The sequence below is a fragment of the Musca autumnalis genome, unplaced genomic scaffold (genome assembly GCF_047663935.1).
Source record: "Musca autumnalis isolate F117 unplaced genomic scaffold, ASM4766393v1 scaffold_1, whole genome shotgun sequence".
NCBI lineage: Eukaryota > Metazoa > Arthropoda > Insecta > Diptera > Muscidae > Musca > Musca autumnalis.
In genome coordinates this window covers 97,318,462-97,342,257 of record NW_027411644.1, presented here as the reverse complement: position 1 = coordinate 97,342,257, position 23,796 = coordinate 97,318,462, and the positions used below count along the sequence as shown (strand labels likewise).

Here is a 23,796-nt window from a genome sequence, read left to right as displayed (position 1 = left end):
TTGGATATATTCAGGAAGAGTCTTCCCCAAAACTTTTCTCGGCTTCGGATATTGTCAACATAAAATAAAAACGGCTAAGAACATCTACGAGGACACGACAGCAGCACATTCAAATTACAAGATCGAATAATAATTTTCAATATGTTATCAAAACATTCGGACGTTTCTACTCACAAAGAATACTAACTACAAAACCCCTTACCAACCCATTAATTTAACAAAGGCATGTCGCTCGCAATTTGTGGTTATTTTTATGCCCCTGTTAAAACAATAGGTTAGCAGATGTTTTTGTAAATAGTATTTTTGCTGGGTAGTGATGTGACATTCTGTGTTTTGTGGATACTTGAACATTACGAAGGGAGAGTTTTCTTCGGCAAAGAAGGACGATTAAGAAACAAAATGTGGGCCTTAAGTTATGTCCAAAAGGAAAAACTTTACATGCTTATCGACACCTCCAAATAATAGTATGCTAAGTCTAAAAAGTGAGTTTTGCAGGAGAAGCTCTCAAAGTTTGGAAATTTTTTTGAACTTCAGTACTATGCTAAGTCAATATTTGTTTATAACTTCTGTGCGGATTGACCGATCATTACCAAAATTAGATAGAATTTAAGTTAAAGGACGTTCGACACCTCCAAATAATAGTTTGCTAATTCTGAAAAGCGAGTTTTGCAGGATAAGCTCTAAAAGTTTGGAAATTTCTTTGACCTTCAGTACTATGCTAAGTAATTATTTGTTTATAACTTCTGTCGATATTGTTTATAACTTCTGTTGAATTTAAGTTAAAGGACGTTAAATATAAAAATGTAAAGAACTTAAAAACATGCTAAGTCGACTTAGCATACTATTGTTTGGAGGCGTCGATATATCGTGTGCCAAAAAACATCTGAGTAGGGAAGCAAATTCATTTTCAATATTATGTAATACAATTCCGAGATGTTTATCTTATGGTACTTTACTTTAGAGAAAACTTCAAGCGTATTTTACTTGAATATTATAATTGTTGAGGATTTTAAAATCTGTAGGATTAGCGCTAACGTGGGAGATGAAGGATACTAAGCAACGGCTTTTATCAGCTTTAACATGACAAAGCCCAGGACTTATCTGTATTATTGTTACCATGAGACAAAACATGAGTTTGGTTGCGGATTTGTAGTTAAAACATATGGTTTCCCGTTTCACACTGATGAGTGGAAGATCTGCTATAATTCAGATAAGAGCTGTACTTTTCAACATCAGTTTTGTTTGCGCACGGTTGGTGCACTTAAGGCAAGGACGAGCAACGATACATTTTACGAGCGCTAGGCGATTTTAATGCTAAAATTCGAAAGGAGAATATCTTTGGCCCAACAAGCGGGAAATTTAGACTTCACAGTGATTTGTTTGCTAATGGAAAGAGGCTGATAGACTTTTCAGCTGCTAAAAAACATGGTAGTTAGCAGTATCAGATTTTAAAATATCGACATTCATAAGGGCACCTGACAATCACCAGACCAATAAACAAGAAATCATATTGGTCACGTTGTGATAGATGGAAGACATTTACGAGCGTGTTGGATGCACGATCGTTCCGAGGAGCAAACATCGACTCTAATCACTACCTTGTTGAAGCAAAGGTACGTACACGCAAAAAATATATGTTAGAAATATGTTTGGATCCAAACAAATATTTGTTTGGGACTGGTTGCAATTAAATATATGTTTGGATCCAAACATAAAATATATGTTTGCAACATTTTGTAACATATCTCAATTTTATTTGTTTGGGTACCAACATATTTTTATGGTAGAACATATTTTTTACGGGTGGAGAGAGGATTTTTGTCAAAGAGAGTGACAACAGGGCTCTCGCGGATTCCGCATCAGCTGTTTTATAATAAAGAGCTGTGTGTAATAGAAGACGAAGAAGCGAAGACGGGAGAGTAAAAAAGTTTGTTTTTGGTGGGGTGTATGCGGCCAAACACGTGTGTTTCGTGCTTTGTTGTTGTTAACCAACGTAGCAAGCGAAGAGGAAAAGAAAAAAGAATGGTATGAATTATGTTGTTCTTTTTTCTTCAGTGTTCTAAATACAATCGTTGAGTAAAGACGGTAAAGTGAGTGAACAAATCAGTGTTTTGTATTTTCTTTAAGAAATTATGTCTTTTATACAATACAATACATTTTATAATTGGAATTTGTTTAATTGAATCAAAAAGGTGAGTGGAAATATTTTATTGGACAAGGAAGAAATCTCATTTAATATTGGTAATTATATCAATACATTTTTCATATACATAAATACATATGTAAATTTGAAATATGGATGTACCTATTTATTACATTATATAATCATTTGATTCCAGATCCTGATTTCCCGCTGATGATTTCAACTTTGAGGAAAATGTTTTATTATTTCATTCCGTTTCTCTTTTATTAAAGTCTGTTATGTATTTCTTTGGAATTTTTTATGTACCTATGTGTCTGTTGTTGCTTTTGTGTTTAATATTTTTAAGCATTTTAATAAACCACCACCATTTATAAATGTGTGTATATGTTAGAGACAGCCAGTGATCGCTTACTGATGCATGTGTTTTTTTTTTTGTGGCTTTTAGGTTTGTATGGTATTAAATCTAAACAAATATCAGCTCAATGAAAAGTACTGCTCACTATATGTAAACTGATGCAAACTCCATACATGGATTCCAAAGACCTCCACCAAGGAACCCATGGTATGACCAAGAGTGTTGTGCTGCTACAGAAGAGAAAAATGCGGCATATAGAGCTACTCTACAATCGGTAGCAACGCGTAGCGCACAAGAGAGGTATCAGGAGAAAAGTAACAAAGAAAAAGAAAATTTCAACAGGAAAAAAAAGGCAATGAAAAACGGGAATGTGAAAAAATTTAGATGTACAATCCGAAAATTCTATCAAATAGAAAAATATTAAACTAATGGCTTTGGTACAGGTACATCCTCCTATGGAGACTATCAAGGTAATCTGGTTACAGATAGCGTGCTCAGAATGTGGAAATAGCATGTTTCCAAACTGTTGGTATCCAATATTAACGCAGACGACGAAAATGTAACAGATCAGTCCCAAAAGATCGTAGTGAGTGTATATCGCCCGGCCAAGACTATTATTTTCTTTTTCTTGATGTTCGAGACTCACATGAAGTCAATGGGTGCCAAGGCTGAGCTGTACGGCGGATAACCCATCAATTCCACGTTTTGTCCGGTCAAACATGCGCTGGTTTCAACCGATGTGTGAGAGCTTGCATTGACATGATGCAGAATGATTCGTGTTCTCTTGTTCGTTTTTCGAATTTCTCAGGAGACTTCTGGCAAACAAATTGTAGTGTACCACTCAGAATTAACAGTCCTGCATTTCTCAAGCCGTATAATCGCCACACGGTGAGTTTTGCCGGAGAAACAGGCGACCATTTGCCTTGAAGTGCTTCTTACATGAGCAATTTTTGTTGGCTTTGGCTTGCTTTCGAAGACCTAAACGATCGATTCCTGTTTTGTTTCGGGTTTCTTAGCATAGATCCAATATTCGTCGTCTGTGACGACCTTATAAATGTCGTTTGAAGCACAGTGATAGTTTTTATTCAGTATTTCTTTGCCCCAATTCACCAGAGCTTTTTTGTGAGCGATTGTCCAATTTTGCTGGATCTAACGAGAAAAATCCATTTTGGTGGAAGAAATGCCCAAGGATCTCTCCATCTCACGTTATATAACATGGCTATCTGGCATTATCCGTTCACGCATACAAAGTCTTAATTTGATCGATGCACTCTAGCCGTGATTATCCACGTCGAAAGTTGTGAAAAATGATCAGACGAAAATGTCACTCTAAACAACACAATACATAGTCGTATGACAAACTGTCCTGACTACGTTCAGGACGTTCAGGCTAGAAACTGTCGTACTTTCAAAAAATATTTCAAATGGTAGCACTCGGTGTTGCTTAGGCAAGAAAGTTTTAGTGCAGCTCTCGTATGGGGTTTCGATTAATTTCTCCTACCCATAAGACAAATTTATGGAAAGCCCCATAGAATGACGAAAATGTAATTAAATATCAATTAAACGTTAAAATTCCCATAAACATCTGTGAACAAACGATTTGTAATTCCAAAAATCATTTGCTTTCTGAGGCAGCAAATCTCAAAATTTCAATTACATTTTTTTCCCAATTTATTTGCAAAATTTTAATGAAAATAACTATTAAAATCACAAATAAATAATTAACGAGGAAAAGAAAATATTTACTCAAGCCAACAAGTCGGATGGCCAAATAGGAAATCTCTATGGAATGAAAAAAAAAAAATGAATTATCGGCCGCATCAACACTTTACAAAATGTGTGGCCCACTGAAGCACATATTGACGTCATTTTCAAGGTTATTCTTTTGGTATTACTCAGAGAAAACGAAAATTTACACAGAAATTGGTGATGCTGAGTGAAGGCAAAACATTTTTTGTTCGTGCTTCCATGGAATAAGTAGGCCATTCGTAATTTTGGCAAGCATTTAAAAAAAACGAACTATTTTTGTTTTCTGAGACAAATTCAGTGTGGGTTGATTGGTTGTGATTGTTTTTGGTACTTACCTTGTAATCGGTCCCGGTGATTCACTAACAGCCTTTATGGATCTTCTTAAATGTCTATGGAATGTACCGAGTATAGATTCTTTGCGTTGTATTTGAACGTTTTTCTCATCGTTGTTTACACCGCCACCACCAACACTACCGCCTCCAATACCCGCATTAGCATTTAGCTTGTTAACCTCGTTGATATCTTTGCCCATTAGGGGCGCACCACTGTTTCCCTCTTCGCCCATCATGTCACTGGTTAGGGCTTCTTTGGCGGGTGTGTCGACAAAATTTGCCGTCAATGAACTATTTTCCTTAAGATTTTTGATATTTAGTTTATCGTGTCGAAGGCTATTTTCGTTTTTATTCGACATTTTAACAATCACAGCATCTTTACCACTTGTCTCCTTGTCATCGAGTAGCTTGGTCCAAGCATGCTCGCCTATATTTTCCGATTTATCAACAATCATTTTCAGCAATCAGTTTCGAAAATTGAAAAAAATCGCTCTAAGGAGGTTTCTGATATCTTTGTGCAAGGCCAGGGTTGAAATAGTTGTAGTTACAGTTGTAGTAGTAGTAGATGTTACAGATGTTGACAGTTGAAAGGGCAGGGAGTATAGGAAGAGGGGAAATATGATATAAATTATCACGTATCAGGATTCAAATTGAAGATTTCCAATAGTATTGATTTTAAAACAATCATCGAGTTTTTGTTGTTGTTGCTGTTGTTGTTGTCCTTTTATAGAAGGTTGTCTTTACTCCGTTATAACGTCAAATGACTAAAACGAAACGAAAAGTTATGACAAAAAAACACAAATTAGTCACACGCTCACTCACAGCTAAAGTACAACTAAATGGCTTAAAAGAAAAGAAATTTATTTCACTATCTCTTCAGTCATTTTTGAAGCTATCAAAAGTTCTTGCAGTAATCAGAGTATTATCTATTTTTTGGCTTGAAGTATGTTGAGTATTCAGTTAGATAGCCAATACGATTTAGAAGTTTTGTGGACTATTTTGATACATTAGCCTACCCGTCATTGTCTTTGGGGCAATTGAACTTATAATTACACTTGTTTACAAAAGAAGACGTGTGTCTTTGAACCAAAATTTTGTGTTTGTTTTATTTAGTTGTAGTAATTATCGAGATTTAAAGCGTTATTAAAGAAAATCAAGAAAATCATAAAGCGTTGATTTCTTTTTGAGTTTAGATCTCTTTAAGAGTGCTTCAACAAATCTATTGTGTTTTTTAAACATAATTTAATATTTAAACAAGTTAGAAAGTATCAGTCAACTGTGCCAACGGAAATATATCCCCAGCCTCTGACCTAAATAAAGGATGGAAACACAATACTTCTGACGTCTATGGAGGTTTTTTGCCCCGAAAAAATTTACCGTTTAACTAGGGCCGCATACAAAACATGTTGATAAAAATGTAAAAAGATTCCAGACGAGTCCTCAACCTGCTCTCCTTCTAAACTTTATGTGGAAGGTACCCGAAAGAGTGGTACGTTGTAATCGATATTTGGACATAAGTAAGTAATAATTCGATGTACTAAGTCTGTTGCAAATCGGGTTCTCCCTTCGAGAGTTATCTTACGTACTATCCAATTTAGTTGGTGCCGGTAAGCTTTTTGGAGTTTTTGGCTCATTGTCTCAGGAGGTATGAGTTTGCCCGCGAAAGAAGAACTTTTTGGAAAAAAAATTCAAAACGATCCGAGAAGAGCTGCTAAACTGCACTTTTCCCAAATATTGTGTAGGAGGTACCTGAAGGACTGGACCGATATAATTCATATTCCAACCTGATACATGACTAGATGAAATAACACGATGTGCAAAGTTTGGACTAATCAAAACTCCCTGCGACAGTTATTTTGCGGATTTGCCCATTTAAGTTGGTGCCGTCAAGGTTTCTTGGAGCTTTTAGGCCTTTATCTGAGAAAGTATGGATTGCCCTGAAAAAAATTAAAACAATGTGAGAGGATTTCTTAAACCTTACTATTTCAGAATTTTGTGTGGAAAGTACCCGAAGGAGTGGACCGATATAATCCATATTCGAACCCGATCTATGCCTGGAAGTCATATTACCATATGCAAAGTTATAAACAATTCGGTTACTCCCTTCGTGAGTTATCATGCACTCCATTTTAGCGAAAATTGTTGAACTTTTGTGGGGGAGGTACCGGAAAGAGCGCACCGACATGGCCCATCTTCGAACTTAAAGTAAGTTTGGACAAAATATTAAGAATGCCAAATGTTGGATCCGGTCGTTCGAGAGTTATCGTGCGCACGCACCAGCCAGACACACAGACGGATGGACACGACTAAATCGACCTCAAATTGTCTGAAACAGATTTCGTCCAAACATACTTGGGTCTGAATCCATTATTTCTATGGAGCACATTTTTGGTCATATCAAAGTGTATATTCCCTCTTTAGCCTAAAGTCTGAGGGTATGGGCGTAGCCAGGAATAGCTAGGGAGGGGCAGCTGCCCCCCCCCCCCCCCTCGATCCTACAAAACAGTCCATTTGTATGTATGACTCTAGAAAAGAAAATAAACTCTGGGGATGTATAAAAATATCAAAATGATCCAGTCATTCCAAAATAAAGTTCTTAGGAATATAGTAAACGCACCGTGGTACGTCAGAGACAAAGATATTCACAGAGATCTTCACGTGAAAACAGTGTATGAAGAAATATATATCATTGCCAAAAACATGACGCCAGAATTAGAGCCCATGTTAACCCAGAAGCCGTAAACCTCAATAACCCTGAAGGTGTACGACGGAGATTGAACCGGAAGAAGCCGTATGATCTTTTAGAATCCTAATCTTTTAGAATCCTAATTTTTATAATTATTGCTTTTCTTATTAAATAGCATAATTATAAGTATGTATACTATAATTATACAGAAATGAACAAAAATGCTTGTTTGTCTAATTGAACTAGTTGCAATCTTTATATATAAAACTCAATTGTCGTTTGTTGGTAATTGAATCAGTTGAAAACGGCTAGAGCGATTTGGATAATTTTTTGTGGAAATGTTAGTCATAGTCCAGTTTAGGTTTTTATGCAAAGAAAAATTGGCCACGCCCACTTCTCCGCCCACTTTTATAAATATATTATATCTACGGAACTACTCAATAGATTTTCCTGAAATTTGCAGGGAACGTAAAGTGATGGCCCCCGGTTGAAATAGGCTAAATATTTGGTTGAATTTCTGATCGGGCGGGGTACCTCCCCTATGCCCTATTTTTGTAAAAATGCAATATTTGCAACAATTACAAATGTATCGCCTTGAAAATTAATATCCGAGTCAATGGCGATTGTGTCTCCGACCTTACGTGCTTATTTGGGGCATTAAGACTGGACAACGCCCACTTTTTTAAATATGTTATATCTACGAAACTACTAAATCGATTTTCCTGAAACTTTCAGCGAATGTACAGGGTTTGTCCCCGATAAAAATAGGCTACATAGTTTTTGACTTTCGGATCGGGCGGGTACCTCCCCTATGCCCTATTTTTGTAAAAATGCAATATTTGCAACAAATACGAATGTATCGGTTTGGGAATTTATTTGCGAGTCAATGGTGATTGTGTCTCCAACCTTACGTACTTATTTTGTGACTTAAGATCCGACCACGCTCACTTTCTAATTAGGTTATATCTACAGGGGATTTTCAAGAAAATCGCGATTTGTCTAAACTTTTAAATCTTTATAAATAAGAATCAAATATCGTTCGTTGGTAATGGCATCAGTTGAGAACGGCTGGACAGATTTTCGACCTGGGTTTTTATGCAAAGAAAATTTGACCATGCCCACTTTTACGCCCAAATTTTTCAATTTTCTATTTTTATCATTTAAAAAAAACTACTGAACCTATTTTCCTGAAATTGCCAGGGAATGTACAGAGATGGTCCCCGCTTAAAATAGGCTACAAATTCAGTTGAATTTCGGAAAGGGCGGGGAACTTCCCCTATACCATACTTTTTTAAAAGTGTTATATTTACAATAATTACGAATGTATCTATTTGGAAGTTAATTTGCGAGACAATTGTGGTTGTGTCTCCGACCTTACCTACTTTTTTAGGAACCACAGACTTGACCATACCCACTTTTTAAAATATGTTACATCTACAAAACTACTGAACCGATATTCGTGAAAATGTCAGGGAATGTACAGGCATATTTTCTTGAATTTTGAAGAGGGCATATTTAAAAAAACGCCTTACCTTTATGAATAAGAATCAAATGCTATCATAACCCAACTTAGGTTTTTTATAAAGAAAAGTTTACCACGCCCCCGAAAACAGGTTACATATTTTATTGAATTCCAGAGGGGGCGGGGTACCTCCCCTATGCGATATTTAAAAAAAAACGTTATATTTGCAAAAATTATGTACGTATCGGAATAAAAATTTACGGATTAATCTACAATCTAGGTACTTCTTTGGGGCCTATAGGCCCGACCAAGCCTGTTTTTTTTTAGTATGTCAACTCCAATACTACTGAAGGGATTTCCATAAAATTTGCAGCAAAAGCTCAATGTTTGCCGTTGTTATGTGGGGTACCTTCCCCATGCCTTTCTGTTAACGCTATATGTATAAGCCAAACTTATGATTATATCGGTTTCAGCATACATTTTGGTAGGCAATGAAGTTGTGTGCACCCTTTGACCGGACCAGGCCCACTATTTTTAATATGTTATATCTTGAAAACTGATGACCACGCCCACTCTTTTCAAAACATTATCTTTCCAAAACTACTGAACCTAATTTTCAGAGAATATTTAGGAATGTCCCGTGGTCCAAAAAGCTATATATTTGTAGACGAATTTCGGGCCTATTATTTTATAATCGGTGTATTTGTTAACCCTTTCGGCCCCAATGTTGCTTATAAGCAACTTCGATTTTAACGTCGTTTTATTTAAAACTAACGGAATTTTTTCCTCAAAGAACACATTGCTTTGGCTAATTGTAGTCCTAAGAATGCAAAAATTATAAAAAATTGCCAGTTGTATCCCGATCAACAGAACTACGATGCATTATTCAGTGTGAAGTCTGGAAAATCACGGCATGTCAAAAATCGATGTGTACAGTCCAAATTATTTAAATCGTTTCTAAATCAAAATGTATGAGCTTTATGTTGAACTTTAGTTTTGATTCTTCAAAAGTAAGGTCAGAGGTATACTTCTATACGATTATAACATTTATATGTACATAATTGCACAAAATAATGAGCAAATAAGTTTTAGATAAAATGTACTGTATCTTCCGAAATAGGCGGGGTAACGCCCACCAATTTATGTTATGTCTTAGTTATGACTTATACTTTAATTCTATGTTTTTAAAGTAACTACTAATGCGAGGAAAAAAGTTCGGGGCCGAAAGGGTTAAACTTATGAGTGCATCAGGTTGCAAATTAGTTTTCGAGACAACGGTGGTTGTCCCCCGATCATGAAAAACTATATATTTACAAATGTACTTAAATGGTGAGGTTCAAAGGTCCATCAGCCATGAAAAGCTAAAACATATAGGTATATCATTTTTTTTTTACTTTTATTATTAGATCGCTTTAGGATAAAGACAGTGACATGGACGATAATAAATCCTAAAAGGCAAGAATTGGGGAAAAATCCGACAAAGTAAAACCCTTCTCGGTTTGACAATGGACCGAAGAAGTGAGGTAGAAAATACCTATTTTTAAATTAAAACTCACTACGACGGGCCAGCAACGCGGACCGGGGTCTGCTAGTCATTAAATAAATAAAAAAAATTAAAAAATTATGAATATTTCGAAAAACAAGCATTTGCCCAATTTTATTGATGTGTCAGGAAATTCGGCACATTTTTGGCCCATTTACATAAAGCCTAATATAACATCGATATATCATAGGTGCCAACTGTCAGGACTGTCAAAACCCAAATAGAAAGACATTGCAATCCAAACACGATTAATGACATCATATAGAAAACACTGAGAACTTATTCTGATGATCAGAATTGTATATGGGATCTTTATTCACATTTTAACCGATTCCAATATAATTTGGCACTCTTCTCAAAGAACACGTTTAAAATAGTATTGCCTGTTTGGAGCATCATATACCTCAAATCGGGCGAATATACATATATGGAAGCCATATCTAAATCTGAACTGATTTCAATATAATTTGGCAAATATATTTCAAATGTTCTAAATATCAATGAAATTAGACAGATATAAAGACAGCTCAATGCATAAAATCGGACGAAGTATATGTATATTGGATCTATATCCAAATATGAAATGTGGGTTATATCAAAATATGTACTGAAAAGTCTCTATGAAAATATAGTATTCCTCCAGCGAAGACGAAATACCAAATTTCAGCTATTTCGGTTGGATATACATATGTAGTGGCTGAAACCCCCTAACCCACATAAAGCCACTGGTCGTTTAAACACCACAAAAATGGTTGCAAATTGACGTAAAACTTAGGATTTTTTTCCAAATATTTTTGTGGGTCTTTTTTTTTGCATTTTGTTATAGTATCGTCTGTTATCTGTCCGTTCACGCTGATAAAGCTCCATTTGACCTATGCATTTCCACGCAATTGACCTAAAACCCACGCTATTAAAAAAAATCGACTTTTTTGTAATTTTCAAATTTTGATGAAAAATTTAAATATGCCATAAAAGTTTAATCCTAAATGTTAGATTTATATAAAGTCAGGGATTTGTTAGGAATGTATATAACTCGGTCAAGCCATCATTCTATCCGAATATTGGCACAAAGAAACCCACCAGGACGGTTTTCAAGGTAATTCGGCTAAACCTGTTCACACGCAACACTACTTCTCTAGCAGTAGGAATAATAACGCGTCACTGCTATAAAGGGTGATCCAATTAGAGGTTCCTACTTTCTTTAAAGCAAAAAACACAGAAAAATCAAATTGAATTGGGAATGTTATTATCATTTGAAAGAACACTCGATGAAATTTATTTTTTGCAGACTGGTAACTGTCGAATGGCACGTTCTGTTTTCCCCCAAGACCGGAATCGAAGCGGCGTTACACAGTGGAAAAAAGTACCGAATTAGCGCGCCAAAAGTAAAAGTCTATGTTTTATTGTATGTTTGTCCATAAATTCGATATGAACAGCAATAAATTGACAATTTTACTTCATTTATTAATATATTTGGTAAATTTGTATTTTTACCGTAGAATGGTACCTATCGATTTTCGGTATTTTAAAGATTTCTACCACATTATCCAACCGAAACGGCTAGGATCTGGTATTTAGTCTCCGTGGGGGTTATGCATACACTCCTATAAACATTTTCGGTATAGGACCATGTTTTCATATAGCCTCCATAGACCGGTACCACCGATTTCGGTAATTTTGGAGGTTTTAGCCATATTATCCAACCGATATAGCTGAAAGTTGACATTTAGTCTTCGTTGGTGGTATAAAATATTCCAACGGAGAATTTTCGGCGCAGGTACACGCATAGATATGGCCCCCATAGAAAGGTACCGCTCTAATTACAGCATTTTTACATAAAAAATGATATTAATAAAAATAGTAATAAAATAAAATGTTGCAGTTTGTTGCAGCTAAAATTTTACAAATCAGTTAAGAACTATGTGTACTAAAAATAAAATAAAAAATCTACGCGCCATCCCGCGACACTCCTTAATAATAGCTTTAACAAAGTGCTCAATTTGGAAAAAAAATCGGATGTCACATGTTTTAAGTGTAAAATCCGAGTTGCAATAAATAACATCTTATATTCAACATTTTTTAAATCACCTGCTTCACGAAATGTTAAATTCAATAAAGCTTTAAAATTACTTTGTAAGAAGAGTGCATGCGACGATCACAAATTTACTACTAAACTATATTATGAAAACTAGTTAAAAAAATGTCAACCAAAAACGGACCGTTATTCCGCTTAGACTGATGCAAAACAAATTATTTTAAATGCCGTTGCATTCTGTGGACACCTTAGATTAATACTGCAACAATCATTTTTAAATTGGCGTATGCGATTTTTTTTACTTTTGGCGCGCTAGATCGGTATTTTTTTCCACTGTGCGTTATCCGCATACAACTTTGTAAACGTTGTAGAGGCGTAAGTTTTTCCATGATAAAATGTCAAACAGTACTAAACAAAAATAACATGAACTCGTGGCACGACTCGTGGCACTGATCCATCAAAAAAGGCTGTTGAAAAAAGCACCTCTTGTTGGATATAGATATAGAAAAAACTGTAAACCTATTCTCTAAACCTATTCTGGTTTCAAATTTCTATGTATATCCATAAAAGGTACAATGAATGTCCTTATGCATGTTACATATAAATACACAAAGACCAAAGTGTGGTGTAGGGTATAACAAGTAAAAGTAAAAACAGCATTACATCCACCATATATTATATTGAAAACAGATTTTGACCGCTTCGTTTAAATAATGTAGCTGAAACCTTATAAATACCGAAAATCAGGCAATACAATTATAGAATGGCAATATCAAAACGTGGACCCGTCCCGAGAATATGAGTTCTGCCCAATATGCGTTTAACGAAGGTAAATGGGTAGAAATAACACGTTGGGGTTGTAGATAGAAATATGGAAGGTGCCTACAAAAACGTCCACGGTGCTCTTGAACCAATTTTAAATGAAAGGTGCTTACACTTGGGAAGTTTTTCATAGAAAAAAAAATAAAAAAACCAAAAAAAATCGCCGGTCGCTTTTTAAATAAATTGCGATCAAAGTTCACATTTTCAGGGTTTCTTTAGATATTACGATTTAGCTTGGAAACCGCAAGCGCTACCGAAAAGGGATTAGAGAAAATATTCTAGCTGTGAAAATTCTCTACAAGATTGACCTTTCTGATAGGTTTTGACATTTTGTAGATATAGATGTCTCCTTATAAAACAATGTCATGTATGGTGCGTCCTAACGAATCTTAAATGAAAACCGCTTACACCTGGGAAGCTTTTGCAGATTCTGACACAGCAATGTTCATAGATGAGAAAAATCCAAAAACAAGAAAAAATTGCCGGAAGGATTTTTTCGGTTTTCGCGATTTTACTTGGAAAACGCAAGTCCTGTCGAAATGGGGTTAAAAATGTTGTAGCTGTGAAAATTCTCTAGAGGGTTGACTGTTATGTTATGCTTTCACGATTTGTTTGAAATCTGTAAGTCTTATCAAAATGGCACTGTAGAAAATTTCATAGCTGTGAAAATTCTCTACAAGATTGGCTTTCGTGACTTTTTCCTAGGCTGTACCATTTTTGAGATATATACGTTTAAGTTGGGAATTTGCAGTCATGACATTGTTTTATAAGGACACGATACAGTCAGGTCATTGTCCCAATTAGAACGTCTATGTCTAAAAAATTGTGAAATCTACGAAAGTGTCATAAAGGACAATCTTGTAGAGAATTTTCACTGCTACAACATTTTCTTCAGTTCCGTTTTGATTTGGCTTGCGGTTTCCCATCAAAATCATGAAAACCTAAAAAATGCAAAAAATGGAACTTTGACCTCGATTTATTGAAAAAGCGCTCCGGCGATTTTTTTGTTTTTTGATTTTTCTCATCTATGACCATCGTAGTTTCCGAAACCGCAAAAACATCCCAGTTGTAAGTTGTAAGCTCATTTAAAATTGATTCAAGAGCACCGTGCGTCATGTTTGAATTTATCTATAATTCACTCACAAACTAAAATGTTTCTTCGACTCTGATCAATTGAATTAAGGAAATCCTTACCAGCAAAATTATCAAATCAAACATCGGTGAGAGTTCAGTTTGCAAGCCAAGAGAGGTCTGATAGCACTGTATTCCAGCAAGAGCTGGGGATTAAGACCTCAGGTCATACATTGGATGTTAGCGACCATTCTGAAACTCTGCTATGGCCGAATGCATTGAACATCGCATCTACCCAAACAAAATAGCATTCAAAGAACGGCATCAATTCTAATCACTGGTGATTCCCAGTGCACTCCACAGGCTGCGCCAAAATGTGCTACAAAACTGCACTTCGGACCAAAGAGCTAAACTTATGGCCCAATTCCAAATATGTCACATTGCATTCCTCCAGCGAACCACATATGAATTTCTAACAACTGTACAATGATATACTCAACCTGTGACACTCAATTACCGAAATCTTCATAATAAAAAAGTCTGTATGCACATATCTGACACAGAAGCCTGGAGCCACAACGTCCCAACTCAGAGCGTTATAGAGATTTATACTGAAGACTCAAGGTGAAAACTGCAACAGGTGGAGACGTCTACAGCGATACATTCAACCTCATTTTAGCGTCTTCCAAGCCGAAATCTTCACAATCAAAAGTCTGCAAAGATGATAAACAATAGGATAAGAGACATCAATGGACAATGCTCAAAACCAAGAAACTGCGAATCATGGGTGAACTTACGATTAAATCTTTCACAACTTTCGGTGAAACTAAGGCAAAAAGTCTGATTCTCTTTGCCAAAGGTCTAAAATGGATGCAATGAGGAGAATATACCGCAATACACTACATGGCAAACCTTTTTTTCTCTTCTTAATACTCACGAATCCTCTCTCTCTCTTTCCACAATATCTACTTTCCCCAACTTCCATTTTAGCATTTTCCAGGATGAACACAACGAGTGAAGTAGCTGTCTACTACGACAACTACTCGTATATTTTTGATTGATTCTTGTAGGGTCAATGGGAATTCCAAGATTCTTATCTTGGTAGGAAGAACCGTTTCTAATTTCGGCAGAAGTACCATAAAAGAATGATTTTAATCTTACAAATTAAACACGCATAGAAGTAAATAAGGGGTGTATTAAAAATACGTACAATACAGATGGAAACGCTACCAAATGTTTGGAATATTTACATGGTGAACCATATTGAATTTGGACTATATCGGTCCAATCTTTCGAGTATCACCCACACAAAATTTCAAAATTTTTCGCACAAGTGCCATTTAAAGCAGCGACGACCACAGAAATACAACCAAAGCGAAGACATGTATGAACGTATGAGTGAAAAAAGCAACAACCACATTATGTTTCTGTTTGTTTTCATTTATTTACACTGTACGTGAGAGAGAGAAGCAAATGCAAAAACAACTCAGTGGGCGCCCTCACTATACGATCTAAGCAAAGAAGCTCGTCCCTGATTTAAAGACATGTCTCAGATCGTTTTGAATTTTTTGCAGCAGGTTGTTCCTGCGGGCACAATTACAACGATACAATTTGCTCGAGATCAAATCCATGTATATAATTGTTCCACAAACATCCCATACGGGACATGGGAGACTTCTCTCATATCAATGAGTGCACCCCGATTCATATTAGCTCCATGATATGGGACCTGCTGCAAAAAAGCCTATATCGGACAACACCTTCGAGTAGCTCTTTCACAAAGTTCAACATTTTCGCTTATGTGCAGTTTATGGATTTTCGAGAAGTGTTTGAAAATGTTTATCGAAGGTAGTACTTGTGATTCTGATTAAAACGAAACAGTTTTTTCTGGGCATGTTTTGCTTTCCGACTATGATCAGCTATATTGGCTGGTTGGCACGATAAATATCGAAAGGTGTGACTCCCAAAGTGAGACCTAGTTTCAAGATGGACAACGGCGGTGTATTGCTTCAGATACCTACTCCACATAATTTTAACAATTTAAGGCCACTTCTCCGGTCGTGTGAAAATTTTACTAGCGGATAGCCATTGTAATCACGACTACAACATTTTTTGCAAGAGGAAGACAACACCTCTTGAGATATGGTTCCCTGAATAACCCAATATTTAGCGCCACTTCTTCACACATCTCTCGCACTAAAGTTTTTGGTAGTATTTGTTACAATGTTATAATTGTATTATGTGTAAGCTGTGTTTGATTAGGGATGTCAGTGGAATAGTTGGGCCCACGGCCCCACAAACGACTTAAAATGTATTCTGCAAATGTCCAAAACTTATTTGGTCACCTTCGGAAATGATTTTTTTAATTAGAGATCTGTTTTCGGCACATTTAGGTCCAACACCACTGTTCTTGTATTTTGTACAGTCACAGGCTGAGGGTATATATGGGTGGGCAGAGCTGATAATTGTTTACATGTTTCACGAAGATTGATTAAAAAATTATATAGAAGTAGCTTATACATTTCATTCTAAGAGAAGAATTAGTCGAATTAGTCTCAAAGGCTTCCATAATGTCATCTCTTTTTGATTGTTGTTTATTTGTAAGGTCATAAAAAGACTTATTAAGCGTTTTTGCAACACTCTTCTAAGTTACAATATGTGGACGCACAGCTTCTATTGACGAAATTCAAAGACACAATTATTATTATTTTTGATTATATGCAATATTTGAAATAATTTATATAAAATAACGATTGTTTAGGTTTTTGTTTTGTAATTAATTTCCCTATTTACCGTATATTATTTTTATATTGATGCTATTCACAATGACCGTGTAACTTTCCGCGTTTTCTTTAACTTCAAAAGTCTAAGCGAGACTGTGGTGAATTTGAAAAGGAAAGGATTCCTCATTTACTATTTTTACTTATTCAAAATTCAAATTTTCTAGAACAAAAAATTAAATTTACATTTTGTTGTGGCTAATAAATTCATTTAACATTAAAATCAATCATTATGTCAGCTAATAAATCTGTCAATCATCTTCAATGTGTTACTAATTAAAATAATGAACGACATTTGTCAAGTGAAAATTTTTGGCAAATGTTAACCGAATAACAATGTCATATTGAATCCTCTTGGTGACACTTTTTATACATTTTTATTAGTCACACGGCGCCAGTTAATGTTGAATTGATATCTATCCAACCCATGATAGGTGTTCGCGTTTTTTCTCTCTGTGTATTATTCCACTTGATGTGGGGGTCATATGCTAGAGATAGGCGTTTTGATTTTTATATATGACCGTCACACTAATTGTGATAACGTTGTGTGTGGAAGGAACAGTCATGAAGTAAAGTGATATTTGCTGATGTTGTTTATAACTCTATCTGTTTTTGACGGTTCTATTCTCTTTATCTTTTTTATTTTACAGTGGGAGAGAAATACTTTTAGGCTGAGTTTTTATGACGTCAGTGTTTTATTTTTTGATTGGAGGAATTAAACTTAAATATATTTTATGACTACTCGAATCTATACCTTACTAGCTTATACTACTTTATATACCTTAAAAGTATCAAGTTAACGTCTCTTCTGATTCCCTACATCCATTTATAGAAATTATCACAGCATGTTTGTGATCATATACTATATAGTATTAGAGTGACCCACCAATTAACTTAAGTTGTCTTTAAGTAAATAAATTTCGTTTAATGTCACCTTATTTATACCGAAAATGTCATTCATTTTATCGCACATAACATTAAAGTCACTGCTATTAAAGACGATAATTTTAAACTTTTTTTTTAATTTTCACCCACTGTCCCCACTTTAGAACAAATTAGAAATTCATTATGTATTTGAGATACTGAAGAAAACAATCAAAACAACGAATGCTCTAGAATTCAGTAACATTACCATTCAATAACTTGACATTTCACTTTAATGTTCCCTTGTTCGGTTTATGGGACAGCTTTATTTTGTTTTTTTTTTTAGTACTGGTTTCCACAGGTGATTTCCACCAGTCCAGAGAAGCACTTGAAAATCAAACATACAAACAATTCGGAATCATCAATCATTGAAGCACTTAATCGAATACAAAACATGCAGTTATTTTCTAATCACCTTCAAATGGACAGATTACTGCTGAAGAGTGAAATGAATGAATGAATGCAGTTGATTTGATTTCAACTGGTATATTAATAACAAAATCAAGTGGTTTCGAGTATATTTAGATGCTGTGAATTACTATCTAGCGTTTATTAGTAGAGAGAAGTAGAATATATTCTGTGGACACTAAAAACACAAAAAAAAACATTATTATTAAACATCAATATTGAAGAATGAATCGGTATTACTATTTTTTTAATTGATAATAATTTTTGAATTAAGGAGTACACTTTTTTCTGGGCTGAACATAATCTTCTTCGGAGTCACCCGCTATAGAGTGGATGGAGTTATTTGTTATGAAGTATACGGCTTTCGGAGACATCTGATAAAAAAGGTGTGTTTAGAATACAACTGCAATAGAGTGGATAACTTTCGGAGTCATCTGCTATAGATAAGATGACTTTCGGAGTCAAATGCTATATAATAGATGTCTTTCGGATTCTTCATGTAGAGAATAGATGACGTCCGGAGTCAACTGCTATAGAGTGGATGGCTTTGGAAGTCATATATCATAAAGCAGATGGTTGACATCTGTTATGGAGTCGATGAGTTTCGGTGTCATCTGCTATAGAATAGATGACTTCCGGATCAACTGCTATAAAGTGATGGCTTTCGGAGTCATCTGTATGACTTTCGGAGTCATCTGATATAGAGTAGATGATTTTCGGAGTCATCTGCTATAGAGTTGATAACTTTCGGAGTCATCTTCTTTATAGTAGATGACTTTCGGACTCTTGTAGACAGTAGATGATATGTATGAATTTCGGATTAATCTGCTATAGAGTAGATGACTTTCGGAGTCATCTGCTATAAAGAAGATGGCTTTCGGAGGCATCTGTTGTAGAGTATATGACTTTCGGAGTCATCTGATATAGAGTAGATGATTTTCAGAGTCATCCGCTATAGAGTAGGTAACTTTCGCAGTCATCTGCTATAGAGTAAATGACTTTCGGTACTATCTGCTATACAGTTGATGGTTTCGGTGTCATCTGCTACGGAGTAGATGACTTCGGAGTCATCTGCTATAAAGAAGATGGAATTCGGAGGTATTTGTTGTAGAGTAGATGACTTTCGGAGTAATCTTCTATAGAGTAGATGATTTTTGGAGTCGTCCGCTATAGAGGTGATAACGTTCGGAGTCATCTTCTACAGAGTAGATGACTTTTGGAGTTATCTGCTATAGAGTAAGTAATTTTCGCAGTCATCTGCTAAATAGTAAATTATTTTCGGTATTATCTGCTATAAAATAGAATTTCGGTGTCATCTGCTATAGATTAGATGATTTTCGGAGTCTTTTGACTTTCGGACACTTCTGGTAGAGAGTAGATGACTTTCGGAGGCAACTGCTATAAAGTGGATGGCTTTCGGAGTCATCTGCTATAGAGTATATGACTTTCGGAGTCATCTGCTATAGCGTAGAATATTGCTTTCGGAGACATCAGTTGTAGAGTAGATGACTTTCGGAGACATCTGTTATAGAGCTGATAACTTTCGCAGTCTCTTCTATAGAGTAGATGACTTTCGGAGTCATCGGTTATAGAGTATATGACTTTCTGCTATAAAGTAGACGACTTTCGGACTCTTGTAGAGAGTAGATGACTTTCGTAGTCAATTGCTATAAAGTGGATGGCTTTCGGAGTCCTCTGTATGACTTTCGGAGTCCTCTGTATGACTTTCGGAGTCATCTGATATAGACTAGATGATTTTCAGAGTCGCTGTAGAGTAGAGTAGATGATTTTCGGAGTCATGTGCTATAGAGTATATGACTTTCTGCTATAAAGTAGATGACTTGCGGAGTCAACTGCTAAAAAGTGGATGGCTTTCGGAGTGATCTGTGTTATTTTCGGAGTCATCTGCTATAAAGAAGATGGCTCTCGGAGGCATCTGTTGTCGAGTAGATGACTTTTGGAGTCATCTGTTATAGAGTTGATAACTTTCGGTGTCATCTTCTATAGAGTAGATGACTTTCGGAGTCATCTGATATAGATCATATGACTTTCCGCTATAAAGTAGATGATTTTCGGACTCTTGTAGAGAGTAGATGCTTTTCGGAGTCAACTGCTATAAAGTGGATGGCTTTCGGAGTCATCTGTATGACTTTTGGAGTCATCTGATATAGAGTAGATGATTTTCAGTGTCATCCGCTATAGAGTAGGTAACTTTCGCAGTCATCTGCTATTGAGTAAATGACTTGCGGTATTATCTGCTATAGAGTTGATGATTTCGGTGCCATCTGCTATAAAGAAGATGACATTCGGAGGCATCTGTTGTAGAGTAGATGACTTTCGGAGTCATCTTCTATAGAGTAGATGATTTTTGGAGTCGTCTGCTATAGAGGTGATAACCTTCGGAGTCATCTGCTATAGAGTAGATGACTTTTGCAGTTATCTGCTAAAGAGTAAGTAATTTTCGCAGTCATCTGCTAAAGAGTAAATTACTTTCGGTATTATTTGCTATAGAGTAGAATTTCGGTGTCATCTGCTATAGATTAGATGATTTTCGGAGTCTTTTGACTTTTGGACACTTCTTGTAGAGAGCAGATGACTTTCGGAGTCAACTGCTATAAAGTTGATGGCTTTCGGAGTCATCTGCATGACTTTCGGAGTCATCTGATATAGAGTAGATAATTTTCGGAGTCATCTGCTATAGAGTTGATAACATTCGGAGTCAACTGCTATAGAGTATATGACTTTCTGCTATAAAGTAGATGACTTTCGGACTCTTGTAGAGAGTAGATGACTTTCGTAGTCAACTGCTATAAAGTGGATGGCTTTCGGAGTCATCTGCATGACTTTCGGTGTCATCTGCTATAGAGTAGATGACTTTCGGAGTCACCTTATACAGAGTAGATGACTTTCGGAGTCATCTGCTATAGAGTAGATGACTTTCAAACTCCAAAATACCGAAAATCGGGAGGTACCTTTCTAAGGAGGCGATATGAAGGCGTGGGCCTATATCTACAAATTTCAGGTGGAAAGTTTTATGTCCCCAGCGAAGACTATTGTATTTTTGGAGTCGTCTGCTATAGAGGTGATAACCTTCGGAGTCATCTGCTATAGAGTAGATGACTTTTGCAGTTATCTGCTAAAGAGTAAGTAATTTTCGCAGTCATCTGCTAAAGAGTAAATTACTTTCGGTATTATTTGCTATAGAGTAGAATTTCGGTGTCATCTGCTATAGATTAGATGATTTTCGGAGTCTTTTGACTTTTGGACACTTCTTGTAGAGAGCAGATGACTTTCGGAGTCAACTGCTATAAAGTTGATGGCTTTCGGAGTCATCTGCATGACTTTCGGAGTCATCTGATATAGAGTAGAAAATTTTCGGAGTCATCTGCTATTGAGTTGATAACATTCGGAGTCAACTGCTATAGAGTATATGACTTTCTGCTATAAAGTAGATGACTTTCGGACTCTTGTAGAGAGTAGATGACTTTCGTAGTCAACTGCTATAAAGTGGATGGCTTTCGGAGTCATCTGCATGACTTTCGGTGTCATCTGCTATAGAGTAGATGACTTTCGGAGTCACCTTATATAGAGTAGATGACTTTCGGAGTCATCTGCTATAGAGTAGATGACTTTCGGAGTCATCTGATATAGAGTAGATAATTTTCGGAGTCATCTGCTATAGAGTTGATAACATTCGGAGTCAACTGCTATAGAGTATATAACTTTCTGCTATAAAGTGGATGACTTTCGGGCTCTTGTAGAGAGTAGATGACTTTCGGAGTGAACTGCTATAAAGTGGGTGACTTTCGGAGTTATCTGTATGACTTTCGGAGTCATCTGCTATATAGGAGATGTCTAGATCTTCGGAGTCATCTGCTATATGGAGGTTTTCTACCCACCGTGAGTGCGGTACCGTTATATGAAGACTATATGATGCTCTGAACCTATAACGAAAAATTTAGGGTTGATAGTTTTATAACGCCAAGGAAGACTAAATAACAAAGTTCAGCCATTTCGGTGGAATATTGAGGCCACAACCTTCACAATACCGAAAATCGGAAGATACCGTTCTATGGGTCTATATAAAGACGTGGACCTATACCGAAAACTTTCAGGTGGAAAGTTTTATGCCACCATTAAAGACTAAATAGCAAATTTTAGTCATATTGGTAGGATTTGAGACCACAACCTCAAAATATCGAAACTCGGGAGGTATCGTTCTATTGGAGCTATCTGAAGACTTGGACTTATACTGACAAATTTCAGGCGGAAAGGTTTATTCCCCCAATGCAGACTAAATACCAAATTTTAGCCATGTCGGTGGGATATTGGGGCTAAAACCTTGAAAATACCGAAAATTGGGAGATACCGTTCTATGAAGACGTGGACCTGTACGTGGAGACGTGGACCTATACTATATAAATCCCGCAAATCGGGAAGTACCGTTATATGGGGGCTATATGTAGACATGAACTTACACCGACTAGTATCAGGTGGTAAGCTTAATACCCCCTACGAATACTAATTACAATATTTCATCCATTTGGGTGGGATATTGAGGCCACAAACTTCAAAATACCGAATCGGGAGGTACCGTTCGAAGGAGGCGATATGAAGGCATGGACCTATATCTACAAATTTCAGGTGGAAAGTTTTATGCCCGCATCGAAGAATAAAAACAAAATTTCAACCATTTGGGTTGGATATTGAGGCTAAACGCTACAAAATACCGAAAATCGGAAGGTACCGTTCTATGAGGGCTATATGAAAACGAGGACCGATATAGTAATTTTTAACACCAAACAGCTCTGTTGAAAAAGCTCTGTATTAAAAAATTGCGACCTGTATCTTGATTTCAAAGGACGGGCGGACAGACGGTTCATTCGTGCACCAGGAAATAATTTTTGAAAAAAAAATGTAAATGTAAAAAGGTCGAAAAGTCATAACCCTAAAATGCATACATTGAGGGGTTTTGTTGGATGTTGTTTGTTCCATGTAAATCCGGTTTCCAAACACGCACCGCTTACGACAGTTGATAAATAAAAGTACCAGCTCGTCTCTCACTCCTAAATAACGTTATTGGTCGTATCAATGGTATATAAATCCGCCCCTTAATTCAACAAACGCAACAATGATGGTGCTAGACAACTATTTTCTCCTTGTACTGCCATCACAGTAACTTCTAGTAAAAAAGAACAAACAAGTGAATGGCTTTTGAATAATTTCAAAAATCAACAATCTGCGAAATTTTGTAAAACAGTGTTGTAGAGATCATAGATTACCCCGTTGTCTTATCACATGTCGTCACATAGACAATTAATTAAAATTCACTGCCATTTTAAGAATATCTGTTGTGAAAAGGCGTTAAGTTCACGTCAATTCTTTGTGTAGATTTGTTTTCGTTACGCTTTTGTTATTTTTGCTGATTAATTGATGGCAACAAATTGTACGTCTACATTCGTTTCACACTTCAACATTATCCCAAT

General features: G+C 36.1%; 1 protein-coding gene across 3 annotated transcripts in view; it reads right to left on the bottom strand.

Moving 5' to 3' along the window:
- Irk1 (Inwardly rectifying potassium channel 1) overlaps positions 1-23,796 on the bottom strand; it is a 136,169-nt gene that overhangs the window by 101,016 nt on the left and 11,357 nt on the right. For all 3 annotated transcript variants that reach the window (XM_073986138.1, XM_073986148.1, XM_073986159.1), the window contains one exon: positions 4,583-5,343. In XM_073986138.1, the coding sequence (XP_073842239.1) occupies positions 4,583-5,034 (452 nt within the window). In that variant the 5' untranslated portion in view covers positions 5,035-5,343. The remainder of the gene's footprint in view (positions 1-4,582; positions 5,344-23,796) is intronic.